Source organism: Aythya marila (genome assembly GCF_965140915.1).
Source record: "Aythya marila genome assembly, chromosome: 22".
In the NCBI taxonomy this organism is placed as follows: domain Eukaryota; kingdom Metazoa; phylum Chordata; class Aves; order Anseriformes; family Anatidae; genus Aythya; species Aythya marila.
This window is the reverse complement of record NC_139063.1, coordinates 4,163,871-4,184,674: the sequence shown is the minus strand read 5'-3', so window position 1 is coordinate 4,184,674 and position 20,804 is coordinate 4,163,871. Positions and strand designations below refer to the sequence as shown.

The 20,804-nt window shown below is 68.1% G+C and overlaps 3 protein-coding genes across 5 annotated transcripts; 1 reads left to right on the top strand and 2 right to left on the bottom strand.

Moving 5' to 3' along the window:
- On the bottom strand, positions 1-3,239 carry LOC309886480 (digestive cysteine proteinase 1-like; the record flags this gene model as incomplete). Its single annotated transcript, XM_082777396.1, has 11 exons — positions 1-188; positions 352-541; positions 629-790; positions 867-958; positions 1,090-1,283; positions 1,370-1,565; positions 1,846-2,086; positions 2,360-2,532; positions 2,635-2,727; positions 2,884-2,943; positions 3,191-3,239. The coding sequence occupies 11 exons, from the start codon at positions 3,237-3,239 to the stop codon at positions 1-3; spliced, it is 1,638 nt and encodes a 545-aa protein (XP_082633522.1).
- Positions 3,240-4,513: 1,274 nt separating this feature from the next.
- Positions 4,514-9,099, bottom strand: LOC309886566 (digestive cysteine proteinase 1-like; the record flags this gene model as incomplete). Its single annotated transcript, XM_082777553.1, has 11 exons — positions 4,514-4,884; positions 5,023-5,212; positions 5,724-5,885; positions 5,962-6,053; positions 6,426-6,619; positions 6,714-6,909; positions 6,991-7,234; positions 7,671-7,843; positions 7,956-8,048; positions 8,320-8,379; positions 9,048-9,099. 11 exons carry the CDS (start codon positions 9,097-9,099, stop codon positions 4,697-4,699), a joined length of 1,644 nt encoding a protein of 547 aa, XP_082633679.1. The 3' UTR covers positions 4,514-4,696.
- A 1,549-nt stretch (positions 9,100-10,648) lies between these two features.
- FGR (FGR proto-oncogene, Src family tyrosine kinase) lies at positions 10,649-20,804 on the top strand. 3 transcript variants are annotated; one of them, XM_082777599.1, is made up of 13 exons: positions 10,649-10,846; positions 14,451-14,512; positions 14,639-14,875; positions 14,988-15,090; positions 15,360-15,458; positions 15,660-15,763; positions 16,176-16,325; positions 17,238-17,393; positions 17,864-18,043; positions 18,274-18,350; positions 18,431-18,584; positions 19,231-19,362; positions 19,502-20,804. In XM_082777599.1, the coding sequence occupies exons 3-13, from the start codon at positions 14,650-14,652 to the stop codon at positions 19,708-19,710; spliced, it is 1,590 nt and encodes a 529-aa protein (XP_082633725.1). In that variant the 5' UTR covers positions 10,649-10,846; positions 14,451-14,512; positions 14,639-14,649; the 3' UTR covers positions 19,711-20,804. The 3 variants fall into 3 exon arrangements, with proteins under 3 accessions (XP_082633725.1, XP_082633726.1, XP_082633724.1); XM_082777600.1 differs by lacking the exon at positions 17,238-17,393 and adding an exon at positions 16,718-16,822; XM_082777598.1 differs by lacking the exon at positions 17,238-17,393 and adding an exon at positions 16,718-16,882 and having other exon boundaries at positions 19,502-20,803.

Sequence of the window (20,804 nt, the reverse complement as noted above, 5' to 3'; positions counted from 1 at the left end):
TCAGGCCAGGACGGGGAAGGAGGCGGCGGTGGCCACCCCGCAGTTGTTGTCCTTCATGGCCATGAGGATGTAGCCGTCGTTGCCCCAGTAGGTGGACCAGGAGTTCTTGACGAGCCAGTAGCTCTTGCCGTGCAGCACCCCGTAGCCCACGGCCAGCACCGCGTGGTCCAGCTCCGACGTCTCGTTCCCTGGGAGGGGGAAAAGAATTCAAACGTGGACGTCTCCGGCTCCATCCCTGCTCTGGGTGCAGCCCCTCGGCCAGCCCCGCACCGACGTTACACCCCTGGGGTGCCAGCCCCAGACCCTGTGAGGGGGACAGGGACCCCGCTGGGTGCCCCCCACCCAGCTCACCGCAGCGGGGCTCCTCGTAGACGCCGTTGGCGTAGAAGGCGAAGGACTTGTGCGAGGCATCGATGTTGACGGCCACGGGGCCGTGCTTGACCAGCGCGGCTTTCAGCGCCGTGGCACTGCCCGGCTCCACGTTGACGTAGCCGGCGAGCGGGGCCACCAGCTCCGACTGGTTGCAGTGGCAGTAGCCGTTCTGGGGGGGACACGGAGGTGGCACTGGGGTCCTGGAGAGGTTTCCAGGGTGCAGAGTGGGAGCACACAGCCCCCCGGGCACCCTCACCTGCCCCAGGTACGGCCCGTAGGACTCGGTGCTGGCGATGCCGCCGTGCTTCATCACCCACTCGTAGGCTCGCCACTCCTCGCCCCCATCACACGCCTGGTTCCCGAAGCCCCAGGAGCAGTCGATGAGGACTTGCTGGGACAGCGGGGTCAGCACGCCGGTCTGCGGGGAGGGGACACGCTGCAGGGACTGGGACCAGCACCCTGCGGCCACCCCGGCCGTCCCCGCTCGCTCTCACCTTGAGGAAGAGGGCACCCTCCATGGCACCCGTGGTGGCGAAGCTCCAGCAGGAGCCACAGACAGCCTGGTCCTTCACGGGGGTCACCGCGCCTGGGGACAATTGGGGTGGGTGAAAGGGGAACTGGGGCAGGACTCGAGGACCCGCACAAAGCCTGGAGCGGAAAGCAGAGCCCAAACCTTGGGCACGCTCCAGGCTCGCACCCCGCCAGGTCCCTGCTCACCGTACAGCCTCCAGTCGAGGCTCTCGGGGAGGTGGAGGTCGGCGTAGAGCTGGCTGGGGAAGGGCAGCCCGTGGTTGGGAGCCCCGCTCCGGCGACGGCCCCGCAGCGCCGCCAGCTCCTGGGGCGTGCGGTCGGCCAGGTGGTTCAGCGCCAGCGTGTAGGAGAGCGCGGCGCGGTTCTTGGAGTGCACAAACCTGGGGACGGGGACGGGAAGAAGGTGCTGCGGGACGAGGGGAGCATCCCCGAGCCCCCCCGGGTCTCCCCACCACCTCCCCGTTACCGCATGTTGTGGATGAAGGCGCGCTGGCGGTGCTCATGCTCCTCCTCGCTGCCGTAGCGCTTCCCAAACCTCTCCCGGTAGTGGTGGAAGAGGCGGTGGTGGACGTGCGCCGCGTCCGTCCCCACGAACTCCCGCATGGGGTTGGCCACGATGCGGTGCTCGGGGCCGGCCGCGGGCCACTGCTCGCACTGCACGCCTGCAGGGAGCATGGGGAGGGATGGGGTCCAACGGGGTCCATCCCCACAGCGGGGTGCAGCGCCCGCACCCCAAACCGCAGGGGCGCAAATTGGGGTCGGCAGTGGGGGGGACACCGCACCCAGCACGGGATCACCCAGCTCTCAGCATTTTTAGGTTTCTCCCCACCTCCTTTTTTCCCCCCCAGCCGATCGACCCGAATTACGGGGAGCTTGGCAATAAATTAAAACAAATCAGAGGACGCAGAGCCGCGGGGTGGCCCCGGCTGCGCAGCCGCTCACCGTCGGGGAGCTGGAAGACCTCGGGGGAGAAGCGGTGGCTGAAGGTGGCGTAGTCGATCTCGTACTTGTCGTAGTGGGAGCCCAGGAGGCTGTTGAAGCCGCGCACCTCGTAGTGCAGGGGCACGGGGCCGCGGGCCGAGCCGCCCACCCGCAGGGTGTAGACGTTCTTCTTGTGGCCCCAGTAGGAGACGTTCTGCCAGACGGCGCAGCGCTGCCCGCGGAAGCGCTCCTCCCGCACCCACTGGGCACAGCGGGTGTCAGGGACACCGTGCCACCACCGTGTCCCCAACGAGCCAGAAGCACGCCCCAGCCACACCGTGCCACGGGGTGAGAGCCCTCCTCCTCCTCCTCCAGCACCCGGGGCTGGATCCGGCCTCGCGTTTACCCGTTCCCAACCACCTCTGCCCTCGCATGGAGGCATTTACCCATTCCCAACCACCCCATGCCCATCGGTGTCCCTTGTCCCTTCCCCTGCCTCATTTCCAGCTCCTCGGGGACCATGCCCGGGGCTGACCTTGAAGTTCTCCAGGCTGGGGAAGACGCTCTGAGGGGTGACAAGGTCCCCGTCGGTGCCGTTGATGCGGAAGCACTTGCGGACGTTCACCTCCGTCTCTGTGGTCTCCGGTGTCACCTTGAAGCTGGCGCCGAAAGGCTCAACGGAGCCGAACTGGTAGGTGACCACTTGGCCTGGGGACGGGAACGGCACCGGGTTCCAGCCCAGCCCGGCTCCCAGGGGGCTCCCGGAGGGAGCAGAGGGATGGGGGCGGCCGCCAGCCCCCGCGCACCCACCGCCGTAGTACTGGATGCGGCTCTTGCCCCCGGTGAGGTTGTACCAGGCTTCGAAGGGCTCCCTGATCTCCGCGTAGGGCAGGCTGAGCACTCCTGCGGGCACCCCGGGACCCCACAGCATCACCACCCTGCTCCCACCCGCAGCACCCCACAGCAGGGACGTGCCCAGCCCCGGGTTTGGGGCACCCGGGGGTGCTGGGTCCCTTGGCTGGCACCGTCCCAGCAGGGTACCAGGTCCCCGAGCGGTACCTGTGACGTGGTAGATGTCCCCAAACGTGGGTGTCTCCAGCAGAGCTTTGCTCTCTGCTCCTGGAAAGGAAAAAAATAAAGAAAAGAAAAGCAAAAAAAAAGCCTTTTAAGCTGCTGATGGCCCAGCTCTCCGTGCGCAGGGCTGCCTCAAAGCCTGCAAAAAAAAAACTAGGAGAGGGGGGACAGCCTGGGGGAGCGCACCCTGCCCAGGCAGGGCAGAGAATGGGGGTCCCCGAGGCGGGGGTCCCCGCTCCCCCAGGCCTCCCCCTCTCGCCCAGGGGTGCAGCCAGGGCAGGGGGGCTCTCACCCAGCAGCAGGGCAGCCCCCAGCACCAGCAGCCACCCCAACCCCTCCATCCTGCACGCCCCAGCCCACGGTGCTGCCCTGCGCCCAGGGGTGCCTTAAATACCCCCGGTGGGTGGGCAGGGAGCTGCCGGCAGCCGTCGGGCACGGCCCCATCCCTCCCGTTGGCCAGGATCAGCCCGAGGGGGAGGTGGGGCTTTGTGCTGCCCTCCCCAGCCCCCCCACGAGCACCCAAGGGTGCCCTTCCCACCCGTGGCAGGGTGGGTGCTGATGCCGTGCACTCGCAGGGTTTGGGGTCAGGGGGAGCAGGGTGGGACCCAGATGCCTGTGGGCACTGTGGTGGGGGCACCCCTGGGCTGAGGGGGGGTGTCCCATGGATTGGGACCCCAGGGGTGGGTGCTGGGGGTGCCCCCAGCACTGCAGCTTGCAGCACCCAGGAGAGCACCCAGGAGAGCACCCACACCCTGCACCCACACCGCGGCCCCTCGGGGTGCTCCCTGCCCTCCTGGATGCCCCCCCTGTCCCCCCTGTCCCCACAGTGTGGTGCAGGACTCTCTGCACCCCCACGTCCTAGCAGGGCGAGCCCAGGACTGCAATTAGAGGGGGGTTAATTGGAAAAAAGGAGAGAGCCCAGATGCCAGGAGCGCCGTGGGGAAGGAGGGCCCGGGCAGGAGCGCGGCGGTGGCCTTCACCCCCCCCTACTTGCAGCGGGGCCAGCTGGACCCCAGCCCAAGGTGACAGCGAGCGCCCGCGGGGCCGCCGAGCCCCAAACAATGCTGATAGGGCTGGGTGTGGGATGGCTGCACGCACCACAAGGCACACGGGGGCTGCTGCCCCCCCAAAATGCTTCTGCCCCAGAGAGGTGACAGCCAAGGGGGGAGGACAGCCAGAGCTCGCCCTCCCCGTGCTGGTTGAAGGATGTTCCCGTGCCAAACTTGCTCTCCTGGGGGGGGGTTGTAGGGTGTCCCCCCCCAAACAGGGAGCAGCCCCACAGGGTGCTGAGGAGCCCGGCTGGGGGCTGGGGACACCACAAGTGCCACCCAGTCCCGGAGCCACAACAGAGGCAGGGCAGTGGGGCAGAGGGTGGCTGCCCCCCCCCCCCCCCTCCCCGTGCTCCAGGAATGTCTGGTCTCAGCAGAAAGCCCCGGGGGGGTTTGTGCTCCACTCCAGATAGGGCTGGGAGAGCCTCGTCCCTCGTCCCCGGGGGGCTGCTGAGGGCAGCTGGCTGTCCCCAGGGCCGGGACAGGGACCTGAGCCAGGCGGGCAGCACTCGAAACCCTCCCATAGAAGCCAAAATTATTTTTTTCTGGGGTCTTTATTGGCAAGCCCACGGCTGATTTCCCAGCAGCCCTGTCCCACCACGTTCCCATCTTGTTCCACGTCCGATTTTCCCCCTGCACCATGGGGGTCCCCCCAGGTCCCCACCTCCCTCCCGCACCCCGGGTCACAACGAAGGCTCTGCTCCGGGGCTGGGTGCCCTCAGGTTCCCCCCGCAGAGCTGGCAAGTGCCTTAGGCCAGGATGGGGTAGGTGGCCTCGGTGGCCACCCCGCAGTTGTTGTCCTTCATGGCCATGAGGATGTAGCCGTCGTTGCCCCAGTAGGTGGACCAGGAGTTCTTGATGAGCCAGTAGGTCTCCCCCTGCAGCACCCCGTAGCCCACGGCCAGCACGGCGTGGTCCAGCTCCCCCGGCTTGTTCGCTGCATGGAACAGCACAAGGGAGGGCACATTGGGACAGCAGCCCCCCAGGAGGGGGGAGCTGGAGGGCTTCTCACCCCCTCCAGCCCTGCCCGATATCACGGGGAGGGGTTCCCAGGGGTCCCAGGTGCCCGACTCACCGCACTTGGGCTCGTAGTAGACGCCGTTGGAGTAGAAGGAGAAGGTCCTGTGCGAGGCGTCGATGCTGACGGCCACGGGGCCGTGCTTGTAGATGGCAGCTTTCACCGCCGTGATGTTGCCCGAGGTGACGTTGACGTAGCCCGTGATCTTGGCCAGCATCTCAGACTGGTTGTAGTGGCACAGCCCGTTCTGCGGCACCCCGGGGGGGTGGCGTCAGCGGGGGCGCCCAGGTCACCTCCCCGCCATGCCCCCGGCTGCCCCCTGCTCCCGTGCAGGGACTGGTGTGGGATTTGGGATGTGCCAGGGTCCCTGCCCCAGCCCCTGCTGCCCACCACGGCGGGGACGTTTCCCTGGCATGCAGCACGGGCGCCTTGCTCTGTCCCCAAGCCCCTTGCTCTGCCCTGTCCTTGGGCAGCCCTGCACCACCCCTGCACCCCGGGGAGCCGTGGCTGTGTCACCACCCCACGGCAGAGGAGCCTCGTCCCTGTTGTGCAAGAGGAGAAACTGAGGCAGCGGTGACGAAACCGCCTGGCTGAGCCCCAGGGCTTGGCTCCGCGCTGCAAGGAACCGCAGGGACTCTCGTGCCCTGGGGAAAGGGCGGCTGGCCCGTCCCCAGAGCCCGTTAGCATCCCTGCAGGGTGCCCAGAGGGACACGTCCTGAGAGCTGGGGACCCCGGCAGGGGCACGGGGCCACCCTCACCTGCCCCTTGTAGCTGCCGTAGGACTCAGTGCTGGCGATGCCGCCGTGCTTCTTGATCCACTCGTAGGCTCGCCACTCCTCGCCCCCGTCGCACGCGTAGTTCCCGAAGCCCCAGGAGCAGTCGATGAGGACTTGCTGGGACAGCGGGGTCAGCACGCCGGTCTGCGGGGAGGGGACATGCTGCAGGGACGGGGACCAGCACCCCGTGGCCACCCCGGCCGTCCCCGCTCGCTCTCACCTTGAGGAAGAGGGCACCCTCCATGGCACCCGTGGTGGCGAAGCTCCAGCAGGAGCCACAGACAGCCTGGTCCTTCACAGGGGTCACCGCGCCTGGGGACAAATGGGGTGGGTGAAAGGAAACTGGGGCAGGACTCGAGGACTTGCCACGCTCCCCAGGCACATCGCAGACAGGGCTTGGTGCCCTCTTGTAGCAGGGGATGCACCAAACCTCCGGCTGCACACCCCGAGGTTGGAGCATCCCCAGGGAGCATCGCTCCCGGCACATGGGCGCATGGGGGAACCAGCACCAACGGAGCTGCCTCGGGCTGGATGAGCCCCTCTGGAGCTCCCTGGCACGGAAAAGGAGCACGAGGCAACTCGGCCAGACTCTGCACCGATCCCAATGGGCAGCACCCCACCCCCTCTACCAGCACCCAACCCCGGGCAGAGCAGCACCGCGCACCGACCCCACCCGGCACGCACCGTACATCCTCCAGTCGAGGCTCTCGGGCAGGATGAGGCCGGCGTAGCGCTCGGCAGGGAAGGGCAGCCCGTGGTTGGGAGCCCCGCTCCGGCGACGGCCCCGCAGCGCCGCCAGCTCCTGGGGCGTGCGGTCGGCCAGGTGGTTCAGCGCCAGCGTGTAGGAGAGCGCGGCGCGGTTCTTGGAGTGCACGAACCTGGGGACGGGGACGGCACCGCTGAGGACACCGCAGCACCCGGCTCCCCAGCACGGGGGGGAGGTCGGTGGGTGCCCCCCAACCCGCCCCGCACCTCATGTTGTGCACGAAGACGTGCTGCCGGTGCTCCAGCTCCCGCGCCGAGCCGTAACGCCGCCCGAAGCGCCGCCGGTAGTGGTGGAAAACCTCGTGTGCCCGCGGCTGCTGCCGCCCCACCAGGTCCTCCATGGGGTTCGCCAGCACCCGGTGCTCCGCCGTGGTCCCCGGCAGGAGCCCGCATTTCTTCGTCTCTAGGGTGCAATTAGGGGACCCCGTCAGCTCGAGAGCCAGCCGAGGAGGAGGGGCAGGGTGGGGGCCCCGGCCCCGCTCACCGTTCACAGGGATGTCGAAGACGGAGGAGGGGAAGCTGTTGTCGAAGTCGGTGTAGGAGATCTCGTACTTGTCGTAGTGGGAGCCCAGCAGGCTGTTGTAGCCCCGCATCTCGTAGTGGACGGGGGCCACCCCGCAGCTGGAGTTGGTGACCCACAGGGTGTAGACGTTCTTCTTCTGCGCCCAGAGGGTGACGTTCTGCCACACGGCGCAGTACCGGCCCTGGTAGTACTCCTCCCGCAGGAACTGGGGGCACAGGGACGGGTTTTTGGGGTGTGACCCGTGTCCCTACCTCCCCTCCCGGCCCCTCCGTGGGCACCCATGGCCAGCAGGGATCCGGGTGCCGCAGCCAGCCCCGCCGGAGGCTGGGGACAGGGGGAACCAGGCTGCCATGCAGCGACTTGCCCGAGCTGTCCCGAAACACCGGCGCTTGTGTGGGCTGCGACACGTCCCAACACGGCTCCTGGGGTTGGGAAAGGAGCCGGGCGTCTGGCCCCGAGCCGCGTGGGGAAGTGACCCTCCTCCCTGCACCCATGGGTGCGGGGACCTGCCGCAGCCTGCCCCGGCACCCTGCACCACACAGAGGCGAGCAGGAACGGGGGGGAGCACGGCCCAAAGCCCCCAGCCCCGGGGATGCTGCGGGCAGCGGGTGGGATCCGGGCTGTCCTTTGCCTCCCCTCACCTTGAAGCCCTCCAGGCTGGGGAAGACGCTCTGGATCCTGACCACGTCCTCCTTGGAGCCGGGCAGCTGGAAGCATTTCCTGGCGTTCACCTCCTTCTCGGTGGTCTCGGGAGTGATCTTGTACTGCATCCCGTAGGGCTTCACCCCGGCCAGCTGGTACGTTATCACCTGCCCTGCGCCACCCAGGGGGGGAAACTGAGGCACGGGGGTCCCACACTCAGCCTCCCTTCGCACAGGGACGGGCGCAGACGGGTCCGGCTGTATGGGTTGTGCCCCCCTGCCTACCCCCATAGTACTGGATCCGGCTCTTGTTCCCCGTCAGGTTGTACCAGGCTTCAAAGGGCTCCTCGATCTCCGCGTAGGGCAGGTTGATGACCCCTGCGGAGCACCCAGCACGGCTCAGCCCCGGCACCCCACATCCCTCCCCAAGCCCCCAAACACACTATGTTCATCACAGACACCCCCAGCACCCACGCAGGATGTGGCCCCACAGCCAAACCAAGCTGCTGTCCCCAGGGTTCCCCCCCCACCATGTGCACCAGTTGCAGTGCCAGCTGGGCACTGGGATGCCCCGGCGCTGCGCATCCTCTGCTCCCCCCATGGTGCTGGGGGGTCCTGGCTGCCCTCAACCCCGACTCGGGGCCGTTACCTCTGACATGGTAGATGGATCCGAAGTGGGGCAGCGGCCGGGAGAGCCCCTGGTGCTGTCCTGCAAGGCACGAGCAGGGATGGGGCCGGGTTGCAGGGCCATGGGGCAGCCCGCGGCGGGACGCTCCCGTTCCCTGCAGCCCCTCCCGGGCTCGCAGCTTGTGCAACCCCACGCCAACACGCCCTGGGAGCCAGCCTTCCCCTCCGTCAGCACCTTTCTGATGGGTCCCAGCACCCCAAAATCAGGGGGTCCCCAAAAATCGGGGCACCCCCAGGTGGTGCCCAGCACGCGGGGAGCGGCGATGGAGCCAGTGCCCCCGGGACGTGCGCAGTGCCCCAGGCACCCGGGGAGGGGAACTGGGGGGCACGGCTCCCCCTGTCCCCCCCAACGCTTCCGGCAACAACCTGCCCGCCTCCCCCCGCTGCTCTCTGCAAAAACAGGGAAATGGTCGGGGCTGGTGCGTGCGTTCAAGCCGCCTGGCTCGGTGCAGCCCTATTTTCATCCTCCCCCCTCGCCAAGCCCTCAAGGCACTGCACCACCCCGCAGCCCTCCTCTCCCGGGGGCTCTGAGCACAGGGCTTGGCACACCCCACAAAAAACCCTTCTCCACCCTGCCCTGCATTCCCATAAACCCAGCAATGGGGAGACGAGACCCATGGGAGTTCCCGCAGCTTTGGGGTGACCCCAAACCCCCCGGTGCCTCGGCACCGTCCCGGGGCACAGACTCACCCTGCACAGCGGCGCAGAGCGCGGAGGCCACGAGCCAGCCCAGCACACCCATCCTCGCCCCCGTCGCCCCCGCTCGCCGGGACCTGCTCCCGGTTTTAAGGCCGAGCCTGGGACCTCCCCGGGGGAGGGAAGGAGCCGGCATCATGTGGTGCCCGATGGGGCGCATGGGATCGGCTGGATCCATTCGGGGGAGCCCCACAGGCTCGGCTCTGGGGTGCTCGGGGAGAGCTGGGGGCTCCTCACCACGCAGGAAAGGGGGACGTGTGCCTCCTCCAGCAGCACAGGGGAGCCACCACCCACCCTATTCCCCCCAAGGGCTTTGGGGGCTCCCCAAATGCAGGGCTCCATCCTTCCCCGCATGTAGGGCTCCTGCAGGGGTTGTGCCCCACCAGCCCCATCTCCACCCCACAGAGAGCCCCATTGGCAAGGCTGTTCCTATAAGGAACAGCCCTCCAGCCGGCTCCTGTCCCCATAGTTTAGCCAGGCTGACCCCATAACCTGCCTGGGGACGGGTGCTGAGCCTCCCCCAGCACCCTGGGAGCTGCCCTGGTCCCTCGGTGGTGGCAGCACCCATGGGACGGTGGCAGTGAGCGGCCGCCCCCCTGCTGTACCCTGTCCCCCCCCAGGGGCACCGGTGGCCTCGTGCCCATCCCGATGGGGACCCGTGGCCTCGGCCAGCCCCGTCCCCATCCCCGCATGAGAACAGGAAGCCCCGGGGCTGGACTTGCTGTCACACAGGAAAGAAGAGGTCGGCGCCTGCGGGGAGCACCTCGCACCTCCCCAAAACTCTGCCTGGCAGACCCCCGCTGCGAGGGACCCCTCCCCGGGACCCCCTGGAGCCGGGATGCCAAAAGCTTGAGGGGCTCTCGGTGTCCCAGCACCCAAACTGGGAGCCCATGGGGGGTGTAGGGGGGCTCAGTGCCTCTCCCGGGGCTGCCTGGGCTTTGGGGTTTGGTGCCAAATCTTGGGAGCCTCCCTCTTGCAGCCTCACCCGGGCGAGGCGTAAATAAGGAGTCCGGTGGCTGGGGCGCTGCCGACGGCTGCAGGGAGCACACGAGCGGGCTGAGAGCTGCGGGCCCCTTTTGGGGACCCACGGAAGCCCCCAGGGGACACGGTCCCACCCCCCGGGGAGCTGGGACACTCGTCACCATCCCACAGCTTTGCCCTGTCCCAGCTCACCCCGTCCCGGCGCAGACCCCGCTCCTTGGGCTCGTTTTATCCCTGCCCCATATTTGCAGCGTGCCCGTCCCTGTGCCATCCCCTGCTCTATGGGGGGGGGGCTCAGGGATGCATTTGGGGTCAGGCAGCACCCCGACCCCACACACACAGCTTTGGGAACACGACAACCCCACGTATACCCCATAACCCACCAGCAGCCCCTGCGTGGGGCTGCGCCACAGATGGGGGTCCCCAAAGCCCCCGTCCCGTGTGCGCCCCCGATGCCACCGTGTCCCGGGGGGGGGCACGGGAAGGTGCTGGGCCCCGCTGCGTGCATTGGGGCTGGCTGGTACAATGAAGCATCGCCGGGAGAGCGGGGAGGAAGGGGGGGCGAGGGGAGGGGAAGCTCAGCTCGGCGGCGAGAGCTGCTCCGAGGCGGGGAGCCGCACGCACACGCGCTCCCGCTTCTCCCCTCGGCACCCACCCGGCTGTGCCTTGCTGAGCCCCCCCCCCCAAGAGCCATCCCCCGGCCCCCAGCGCCGGGAGGGTCTGGGTGCTGCCGTGGGACCCCGCTGGAGAGAGGAGTTGGGGGGGGCCGGGGGTCGCCGGGCTCCATGCGAGCCGGAGCAGGAGGGCTGACGGTAGGAGGGATGCACGGGGGTGGTGGGAGGGCAGCTGGGGGGGGGTCGGGCTGGTTTGCGGGCAGGTGGGGGGGTCCCCTCTATCCCCTTGATAAGTGTTTTGTGTTTTTTTTTTTTTGGGGGGGGGGGTCTCTGTGCGCTGACGCTCGCCTCGAGCGTGGCATGGGTTCGGGACGGGGCGCTGAGCTGTGGGGTTGGGGGGACCCGTGGGGGGGGGCCTGCCTCGCTGCCCCCTCCCCAGCCTCTGTGGTGATGCTGGAGATGCGGAGGGGGGGGCAGGAGACCCCCGGCCTCTCTCATCCTGGGGGGGGAGGCAGCCTCCAGCTGCCCTCCCGGCACTAGGGCAGCCACGGGGAGGCTGCTGAGACAAAACAGAGCTGGGGAGGGGGCTGGGGGGGGGACCCATATGGGGTGGGAGGCACCTGCGACCCCCCAAACCCTACGGGTACCCTTAGCCTGCCAGCACCGCCGTGCCGACCTCCACCACCCCCAGCCAGGGCTGGGTGCCAGGGGGCACCTCCGGGCGCACGTAGGGCTGGGGTTGGGGGGGGGGGGGGGACCCATTGCAACCGGGTGCCCCCCCCCTTGCAGCCGGCGGCTCGGCCTCGTCCCCGGCCCCTTGGTGTGTCCCAGGCAGGAGCAGGAACTCGGCGCTTCCTGCCCCGCACAATTCCCTCCCCGCCCTGCTCCTCCCGGGACATTGTATTCGGGGCCGCGCTGCGCTCTTGGCCGCCGTCCTCCTCCCCTGCAGCCCCTGGGATCCGGGAATTGCTGCTCCTTCCAGCGGAAATCCTGCCTTCCCCCCCGCCAGCCATGGGGCTGGGAGGCCTGGGGGGCAGGCGGGGGGGGAGAGCAGAGCGGGGGCCACGGCTCGGCCCGTGGCGGGGCTGGGGGGCGAGGGGCACCCCCATGCTGGGGGGCTTGGCGCAGGTGGGCTTCTCGGGGTGGACTGCTTGTAGGGCTGCCGTACCTCCTGGGGCAGCCACGGGTTGGTGGGGGGGGCAAAAGCCACCGTGGAGCCCCCCCAGCCTGCCCCATACATGGCAAGGGAGGGGAAGGGGCTTCTGTGTGTCCCATGGGCAGCTGTGGGGTTCCCTGCCCTGCCACGTCCCCATTAGGGTGGGACACCCGCTGGGACCACCACGGGTGATGCTGTCATCTCTTGGGGGCGGTGGGGAGGCAGGAGGTGTCCCCTCATCCCCCCCCCCATGGAGGTGTCTGCGGGGCTCCTGGTGGGAAGGGAGGTGGCTGGAGGCCCCCACATCCTAATGAGGACTGGAGAGGTGGCACCGTCCCCCGCCGGGCTGCAGCTGGGACCCCAGTGCCGCGGGGTGACCGAGGGGACCCCGCAGGCTGCGCCGTGCAGCGATCTCGGTTCCTCTTCCCCCAGGGAGGCTGCGGCAGGGCAGAGAGCTGCCAGGGGTGCGGGGCCACGTGGGAAGGACAGGAGTGCACAGGGCAGGGGGTGGGATACGGCCCTGGGGGGCCACAAGGTGCCCGAGGGGCTGCAGCACGCGGTGTCACTGCTCAGCCCCGCCAGCGTCCCATTTTTGACCCCATTTTGCCGTCCCCAATGCCTGGGACCCCGCCAGCCACAAGGTTCCCCTCGGAGGCCACGGCACCGTCCTCTTCCTCCTCCTCCTCCTCCCCCACGCCGCTCTCCCTGGCCGCTTCCTCCTCCTGCTGTGAAGGTGACATCAGGGCCTGCGGGGTGCCCCCTGCTCCCCGTCCCTGTGGGGTCCCCCCCTTTGTCCAGGCGTTGGTCCCGATGCCACAGTTTGTCCCCAGGGCACCGGGTCTGGGGTATTCGGAGAGCCTCCGGAGCTCTCCGTGCGTCTGCACCCCCCCGAACCCGACCCCTCCGTCCCCTTAGGAAGGGGCTGGGGTGATCCCATGGGGTGACAGCAGGGTGACATCTGGGGACACCAGACCCCGGCTCAGGGCTGGGGCAGCGCTCCGGGTCCCTCCCTTCCTGAGCTCATTCCTTGGCCACCACCCGCTTTGGAAACCTCCCCGTGCCACCAGCACCGGGAAACCAGGCTCTGGGGTCGGGGGGGGACAGGGGGAGCAGATGGCCAGGAGGACGGTGACAATTCCCAGACCCGTGGCAGTGATGGGGGGGATGAGTTGGCCGGGTGTCCGTGCGGCACGGAGGGGGCACGGCGGGGCGCGAGCTGGCACCGTGGTGGCACCGGCGCAGGTGGAGCCGGCCTGGGGGGGGGGCTCGCTGCCCATCTGCTCCCGGGACCGGCCGCCAGCACGCGTCCCCTCCCCAAAAATGACCCCAGGGAGCCGTTTTTGGGGGCCAGCCTTTGAGGGCGGGTGGGATGCTGTGTGGTGGTTGGGGCTAAGCCCCAAGGTGTGGGGGTATTTGGGGTCTGTGCCTGTCTGGGAGCTGCCCCGTGCCCTCCCTGACCCCCGGCTGCTGAGTTCAGCGGAGAAATTCGGCAAAATGGGAAGTGTCGGAGCGCGGTGCCAGCGAAGGGTTTCTCATGAAGAGGGTTATGAAGAGGGTTTGCGAGAGCTGGAAATGGCTGTCAGCCGAAACACCAACTTCTTCTCAGAAAAGTAAAAAAAAAAAAAAAAGCCCCAAAAAAACAGCCAGGCCCTCTCGGGTTTGGCAATTCTGTCCCGGCTGCAACAGCCCCGGCCTTGCCAAACGGCCGGTGTTGAAAGCCCAGGTGGCCACGGAGAGCCCGGGGCCGCTCGAGCTTGTTTGGTGCTTCGAAACGTGCTGCCGAGAGAAGGAAAGGAGAGACAGGGACTGGGATGGGGGAAAGCTACGTGAAACGTTTCCTCGGCCCCAAAACCCCCACATTTGCCTCTCAGATCTCGGGGAGAGGACCTGAGCTGTGCCCAGGGGCCGGGACGTGGCTGCGGCACCGAGCACAGCCCCGGGCCGTCACCCCCGTGGGGGTGGGACCCCCGCAGGGCTGGGACCCCCAAATCTCCATCCCCTTTGGGGCAGCTCCCCCGGGGGGCCAGGGCTTAGGGCCCAGCTCCGTCCCTTTCCTCCTCGGTCCTATTTCCTCCTCCTCCTCCACACCTTCTCACAGAGCTGGCCGGAAAAGCGCGGCCGCAACCGCAGCGAGGCGAGCGGGGCCCTTCCTGCCCCGAGCCACCAGTTCCCCCAGCAGCTCAGGGTTACGGGGACGGGGACGTTTTTGGGGGGCTCCCTCCGGCCCCGGCGGGGCGGCTGGGGGGACGCTGCGCTGCCTGGAAGGAGGCGCTGGGCTGGCTGGGGGGGGGGACCTGGCGGGATGTGGTTTCAGCCCGTGCAGAAATATTGCAGCTCGTGCAGCCGGGCTGCAGCTCCTGCAGGGCTGTTTGAGCTCCTGCACAGCCCTTCGAGCCCGTGCAGCAAGGCTGAAGACCTCGCGGGGGTATTATATCCTGTGCAGGGGCGTTTCGGCTCGGGGAGGGGTATTTCAGCCCGTGCAGGGGGTATTGCAAGCATGCAGGCTTCTCGCAGCCCATGCGGCGATGTTTGAAGCCTGGCGGGGGTCTGGCAGCCCGTGCGGGGTTTTTGGAAGCCTGGCGGGGATGTTTTAGCCCACGCAGGGGCTCTGCCCCCCCCTCCTGATGCCCTCCCCGCCGTCCCCAGGTGCCTCTCGTCCTCCCCGCGGTGCCATGGAGCAGCTGAAGTGACCCCGCGGAGCCGTCACCGTGAGTGGGGTCGCGGCGGAGGGGAGCACCCCTGGGTGCTGGGGAGGGGTGGGGGGGGGGCAAGGGAAGTTGGGCTGCCTGTAAGCATCCGTCAGTCCCACGTCCGTCCGTCCGTCCGCCCCGCAGGCCGTGCCAGGATGGGCTGCGTGCACTGCAAGGAGAAGGTGGCCGGCAAGGGGCAGGCGGGGAGCGGCGGGGGGCCCTCCTCGGCCCCCCCCCTGCAGTACGACCCCGACCCCACGCAGCTCGGCGGCGCCTTCACCCACATCCCCGACTTCAACAACTTCCACGGCCCCGCCGTGCCCACCCCCGCGCCCTTTTACCCCTCCAACACGCTGCAGGCGCACGGCAGCAGCATCACAGGTCAGTGGCGAGCTGGGGAGGGGGGCTTGGGGGTGTGTGTGGGGGGTCCTGGCTGCACCCATGGGTGCTGGCCGGGACGGGGCTCGCCCACGGTGCCCTCCGTGTGCCGCAGGGGGGGGCGTGACGCTTTTCATCGCCCTGTACGACTACGAGGCCAGGACAGAGGATGACCTGAGCTTTCAGAAAGGGGAGAAGTTCCACATCATCAACAACACGTGAGCCCCCCCCCTGCACCCCCCTAGCCCCCTATCCCACTTGGGAAGGTGCTCCCAGTACTCCCAGTATGAGCCAGGCTGGGGACCCTCCTCCTTACTGGGCACCAGTAAGGCAACCCACGTGTGTCACGAGTTGGGTGGCCCCAGCAGAGCCCTGGGGTGGGTGCCCTCGGGGGTGGGGGACAGCGGGGGCTGGGGGTGCTGTGCGCGGGGTGAGTCTGGGTGTCCGTCTGTCCGCCCCTCCTCACCGTCCGTCCATCTCTCCCCAGCGAGGGTGACTGGTGGGAGGCCAGGTCGCTGAGCTCGGGCGACACGGGCTACATCCCCAGCAACTACGTGGCCCCCGTGGACTCCATCCAGGCAGAGGAGTGAGTATGGGGTGGGGGGGACACCGGGGGGGGGGACACCCAGGCGTGCTGGCACCCCGTAACCGTGCCGTGATGCTCACGCAATGCTCACACCTTGCTTGGCCCCACTGCAAAGTGAAGTCCATGGTGCCAACAAGGGGACTCGGAGCACCCATGGGTGCCCCCCCCCGGTGCTGATGCCACTCCTGCTCCCCCCCACAGGTGGTACTTTGGGAAAATTGGGCGCAAGGATGCAGAGCGGCAGCTCCTGTGCCATGGGAACTGCAGGGGCACCTTCCTCATCCGGGAGAGCGAGACGACGAAAGGTGGGGGGCGTGGGGACGGTGGGGGGGGCTGTGGGGTCAGGGGGGACATGGGGATGGTGTAGGGGGACATGGGGATGGTGTGGGGGGACATGGGGATGGTGTAGGGGGCTGTGGGGTCAGGGGGGGCGTGGGGATGGTGTAGGGGTCCATGGGGACAGTGTAGGGGGCCATGGGGATGGTGTAGGCGGCTGTGGGGTCAGGTGGGACATGGGGATGGTGTAGGGGGACATGGGGATGATGTGGGGAGCTGTGGGGTCAGGGGGGACATGGGGATGGTGTAGGGGGCTGTGGCGATGGTGTGGGGAGCTGTGGGGTCAGGGGGGCCATGGGGATGGTGTAGGGGGCTGTGGGGTCAGGGGGGCCGTGCCCTGTGCCCCTCCCCGTGCCACCCCTCACCCCCTCTCCCACCCAGGTGCCTACTCCCTCTCCATCCGGGACTGGGACGAGGCCAAGGGCGACCACGTGAAGCACTATAAGATCCGAAAGCTGGACAGCGGGGGGTACTACATCACCACGCGGGCACAGTTCGACACCGTGCAGCAGCTGGTCCAGCACTACATAGGTAGGGTGGGAGGGCTGTGGGGGGGTGGTGGGGGGCGGTGGGGAAAGCCCACGGGACCAGTTGGCAGCACCCAGCCTGCTGGGCCAACTGGGTTTAACTGGAGGAGGCGGGGGCTGTGCTGGTGGCAGCAGGAGGGGGACCCCCGGGGGTCCCCAATCTTCCGTGTCCTTGGTGCAGGGAGCACCCGGCCTCCAGAGAAGGTAAATAGCCCCCGGGTCTTGGGGGGGGGCATCACCCCGAAACGGGGCTGGGGGGCTGCAGGGCTGTCCCTGGTGGGAGGGAGCGCACCCCACGTGTGTGTTTTGGGGAGGGGGGCACTGCAGCGGGACCAGGGCGGGGGGCGAGGGTTGGGGGCACCCCGGGGTGACGCCTGCCTCTCCCCGGTGCCGCAGAGCGGGCGGCCGGGCTGTGCTGCCGCCTGGCCGTGCCGTGCCCCAAGGGGACCCCCAAGCTGGCCGACCTCTCGGTCAAAACCAAAGACGTGTGGGAGATCCCCCGCGAGTCCCTGCAGCTGCTCAAGAAGCTGGGCAACGGGCAGTTCGGGGAAGTGTGGATGGGTAGGGCCCGGCGGGCGAGCCGGGGCGAGCGGAGAAGGGAGGGGAAAGCGGCGGGGGCACCCCCAGGCCTGGCACCCCCCCCCCAGGAGATGGGCACAGGCTCCCGGTGCCCTGGGGCAATGTCCCACCCCCTGTTTTTTCAGGGCACCCCGAGTGCTCCCCGCAAATATAGATCCCATATAACCCCATATCCCAGATGGGGCCATGAGCAGGAGACAAAACCAGGCCTGGGGGGGGGGGTCCCTCGTCGTCTTCCTCTTCCTCCCGCGCCCCGCGCTCCCCCCGCTCGGCGTGCATGCTGCCTTCATCCCATCGCTCCCCCTCCCTGCCTCCCCCCTTCCCTGCGCCCCTGCAGAGTACAACGACGGGTTGTGCCATCTGCTCACCCTCCCGTGCCCCGCTATGAAGCCCCAGACCTTGGGATTAGCTAAGGACGCCTGGGAGATAGCGCGGGAATCCATCAGCCTGGACGAGAAACTCGGCATGGGATGTTTCGGAGACGTGTGGATGGGTAAGGCTGGCCCAGCCGGCCGGGGCGGGGGGCTCGGGGGCACGAGCAGCCCCCCAGGCAGCATCGTGGGGACCGGGCGGTGCTCGGCACCGCTCCGCGTGGATGGATGGGGAACGGGGTTAGGCGAGCCCGCGGGTGCCTCGAACCCGTGCCACGAGGTGAGGTCTTTGAGTTGGGTTGGGCACGGTGGTAGCACGGCCCTTGATTGCCCTGGCCCGAATTCCTTGCTCCTCTGCTCGTCCCTCCACCCACGCAGCTCTCCAACCACACATCCATGCAACCACCCACCCTTCACCTGCCCGTGCACCTCTCCATCCATGCATGGATCCACGCGCCCCCCATCCATACGCCCCCCATCCACGCACCCCTCCATCCACGCACCCCTCCATCCACGCACCCTCCATCCTGGCCCTGCAGGGGCCGGGTGTCCCCCTTGGGGTCCTCCTGGTGACGCGGTGTCCCCGGGCCAGGCACGTGGAACGGCACCACCAAGGTGGCGGTGAAGACGCTGAAGCCGGGCACCATGTCCCCCGAGGCCTTCCTGGAGGAGGCTCAGATCATGAAGCGGCTGCGGCACGACAAGCTGGTGCAGCTCTACGCCGTGGTGTCGGAGGAGCCCATCTACATCGTCACCGAGTTCATGAGCCAAGGTGAGCGGCTGGCAGCACCCATGGGTGCCCTGCCTGGTCCCCAGGAGCTGCCCACACCCTGCCTGGGCACGGCCAGGGCGTGCAGGGACCTGGTCCGAGGCTTCCCTGGGTGGGCACGGTTGGGTTCCTATGGGGAGGGCACCCTTGGGTGGGCACGGCAGGGTCCCTAAAGGGGAGAGCACCCTTGGGTGGGCACGGCTGGCTCTGTGACTGGCACCCTCTGCCCCCAGGCAGCCTGCTGGACTTCCTAAAGGACGGCGACGGCCGCTACCTGAAGCTGCCCCAGCTGGTGGACATGGCTGCACAGGTACCGGGGAGGCTGGCACAGGGTGGGCGCCCCCATGGGGGGACACCCAAGGGTGCCAACGCTTCTCCCCCCCGCCCCAGATCGCCGCGGGCATGGCCTACATCGAGCGGATGAACTACATCCACCGGGACCTGCGCGCTGCCAACATCCTGGTGGGTGACAACCTGGTGTGCAAGATCGCTGACTTCGGCCTCGCCCGCCTCATCGAGGACGACGAGTACACGGCGCGCCAGGGTGAGCCCCCCCTGGTCCCAAAGCTTTGGGGACCGCTGCCCTGTCCCTGCTGGGTCCCAGCACGGGCCTGGAGCTGTCACCCCCGGTGCTGGGTGCCCTGGGGGGTGGGTGCCCTGGGGGATGGGTGCCCCGAGTGATGGGTTCCCTAGGTGTGGGTACCCCAGGTGCTGAGTACCCCTATTAATAGGTACCTCAGGTGCTGGGTACCCCAGATGATGGATTCCCTGGGTGCTGAGCACCCCAGGTGCAGGGTACCCCCATTAATAGGTACCCCAAGTGATGAGCACCCTGGATGATGGGCACCCCAAGTTGTGGGTTCCCTGGGTGCTGGGTACCCCAGGTGCTGAGTACCCCAAGTGATGGGTTCCTTTGGTGCTGGGTACCCCAGGAGCTGGGTACCCCCATTAGTGGGTACCCCCATTAATAGGTACCCCAAGTGAGGGGTTCCCTGGGCGCTGGGTACCCCAAGTTCTGGGCACCCCCAATAATAAGCACCTGGGGTGCTAGATACCCCCATTAATAGGTACCTCAAGCGATGGGTTCCCTGGGTGCTGGGCACCCCAGGTGTGGGTTACCCTGGGTGTGGGTGCCCCGGGGTGCCCCAGCCGTGGCTCACCCCTTTCCCCCTTGCCACCCCCCCCCCCAGGTGCCAAATTCCCCATCAAGTGGACGGCCCCGGAGGCGGCGCTTTTTGGCAAGTTCACCATCAAGTCGGACGTCTGGTCCTTCGGCATCCTCCTGACCGAGCTGGTGACCAAAGGCCGGGTGCCCTACCCAGGTACAACCCCCCCCCCCCGGGCAGGGTGGGCACCTTTGGGTGGGCACCTTCGGGTGGGCACCCTCGGGTGGGCGCAGGACCCTCGGTTTCCCCGGCGGGGGGTGCGGGATGCTGACGGGGCCGGATCCTTACCTCCTAGGGATGAACAACCGGGAGGTGCTGGAGCAGGTGGAGCGGGGGTACCGCATGCAGTGCCCCGGGAACTGCCCCCCCTCGCTGCACGAGGTGATGGTGCAGTGCTGGAAGCGGGAGCCCGAGGAGCGCCCCACCTTCGAGTACCTCCAGTCCTTCCTCGAGGACTACTTCACGGCCACCGAGCCCCAGTACCAGCCGGGGGACAACCAGTGACCCCCTGCTGGGGGGGGGGGGCATTAATCGCCCCCCTTTTTGCAGGGGGGTTTCTCGCTCCCGTTGCCTGCGCCCCCCCTGTAAATGGCCATGGGGCGGTGCGGGGGGTGCCCCCTTTTTTTTTTGTGGGGGGGGCTTTGCACAAGGATTTTGGACTCAGGGGGGCAGCGCCTTGCCCAGATGTGCCCCCCCCTCCCTGTGCCCACCCCCCCAGCCCCTCTCTTGTTGCCTTCACAGCCAGCTTTGAACCTGAGAAGTGCTTTGGTGGGGGGAGGACAGTGGGTGGTGCCCCCCCCGTGCCCCCCCAGTGCCCCCCACACCCCTACCCCACAGCAGCAGAGGCCTCGGAGGGGGGGGTCCGGGGATGCCCCCTCCCCACACCAGCCCCATCCCCTTGCCCCCAGCTCTGCATAACCTGGGGGGGGGGGGGCAGAGGGGGGGCTCAGCCCCCCAGATCCTAGCACTGAGCTTCAGCCCCCCCCTTATATCGCCTTTAATTTATACAGTCCCCCCCCCATGCCCCAGGAGACACACAGGGACCCCTATATGCGGGGGGGGGGACAGGACTCCTTGCTCCCCCCCCCTTTATCTCCTGTCCTTAAATTAGAGCCAAATCCTCAAAGCCATAAACCCCTGCTTGCAGTGGGGGGGGGGGCACAGGGGGTCCTGGGTGCAGGGGGGGGTCTGTCCCAGGGGCTGTTCCCACGGCCCTGTTGCCTTACGGGGGGGGGCACGGGGTGGATTCACCCCCTGCAGCAAGCATTAACTGGGGGGGGGGCATCGTGGAGGCACGGGGCACAATGTGAATGTGATGGCACTGGGGGGGGGGCACCCACCTGGGCACCCCCTACCCCATGTTCCAGGCTCGGTCCCAGTCCTCCCCCCCCATGGCCAGGACCCCCCCATGGCCAGGACCCCCCCCCATAGCCATGCGGCAGGGCCTGGGGGGGGGCACCCAGCCGCGTGCCCCCCAGGCTGTGCCACCGGGGGGGGGTGGGGGGGAAGGGACGGGTTTGTTGTTAATTATTTTTTTTTTTTAATTCCAGTCTGTAAATAGAGAGAAATAAAAACCTTTCTAACAAGCCTGGGTCCTT

What these genes read in the sequence shown, in the direction of transcription:
- FGR (XM_082777598.1), top strand. Translation starts at nt 14,650, where the DNA reads ATGGGCTGCGTGCACTGCAAGGAGAAGGTGGCCGGCAAGGGGCAGGCG. An exon ending in TGGTGGACATGGCTGCACAG is followed by an intron (nt 18,351 to 18,430) that starts GTACCGGGGAGG and finishes CCCCCGCCCCAG; the next exon opens with ATCGCCGCGGGCATGGCCTA. An exon ending in CGAGTACACGGCGCGCCAGG is followed by an intron (nt 18,585 to 19,230) that starts GTGAGCCCCCCC and finishes CCCCCCCCCCAG; the next exon opens with GTGCCAAATTCCCCATCAAG.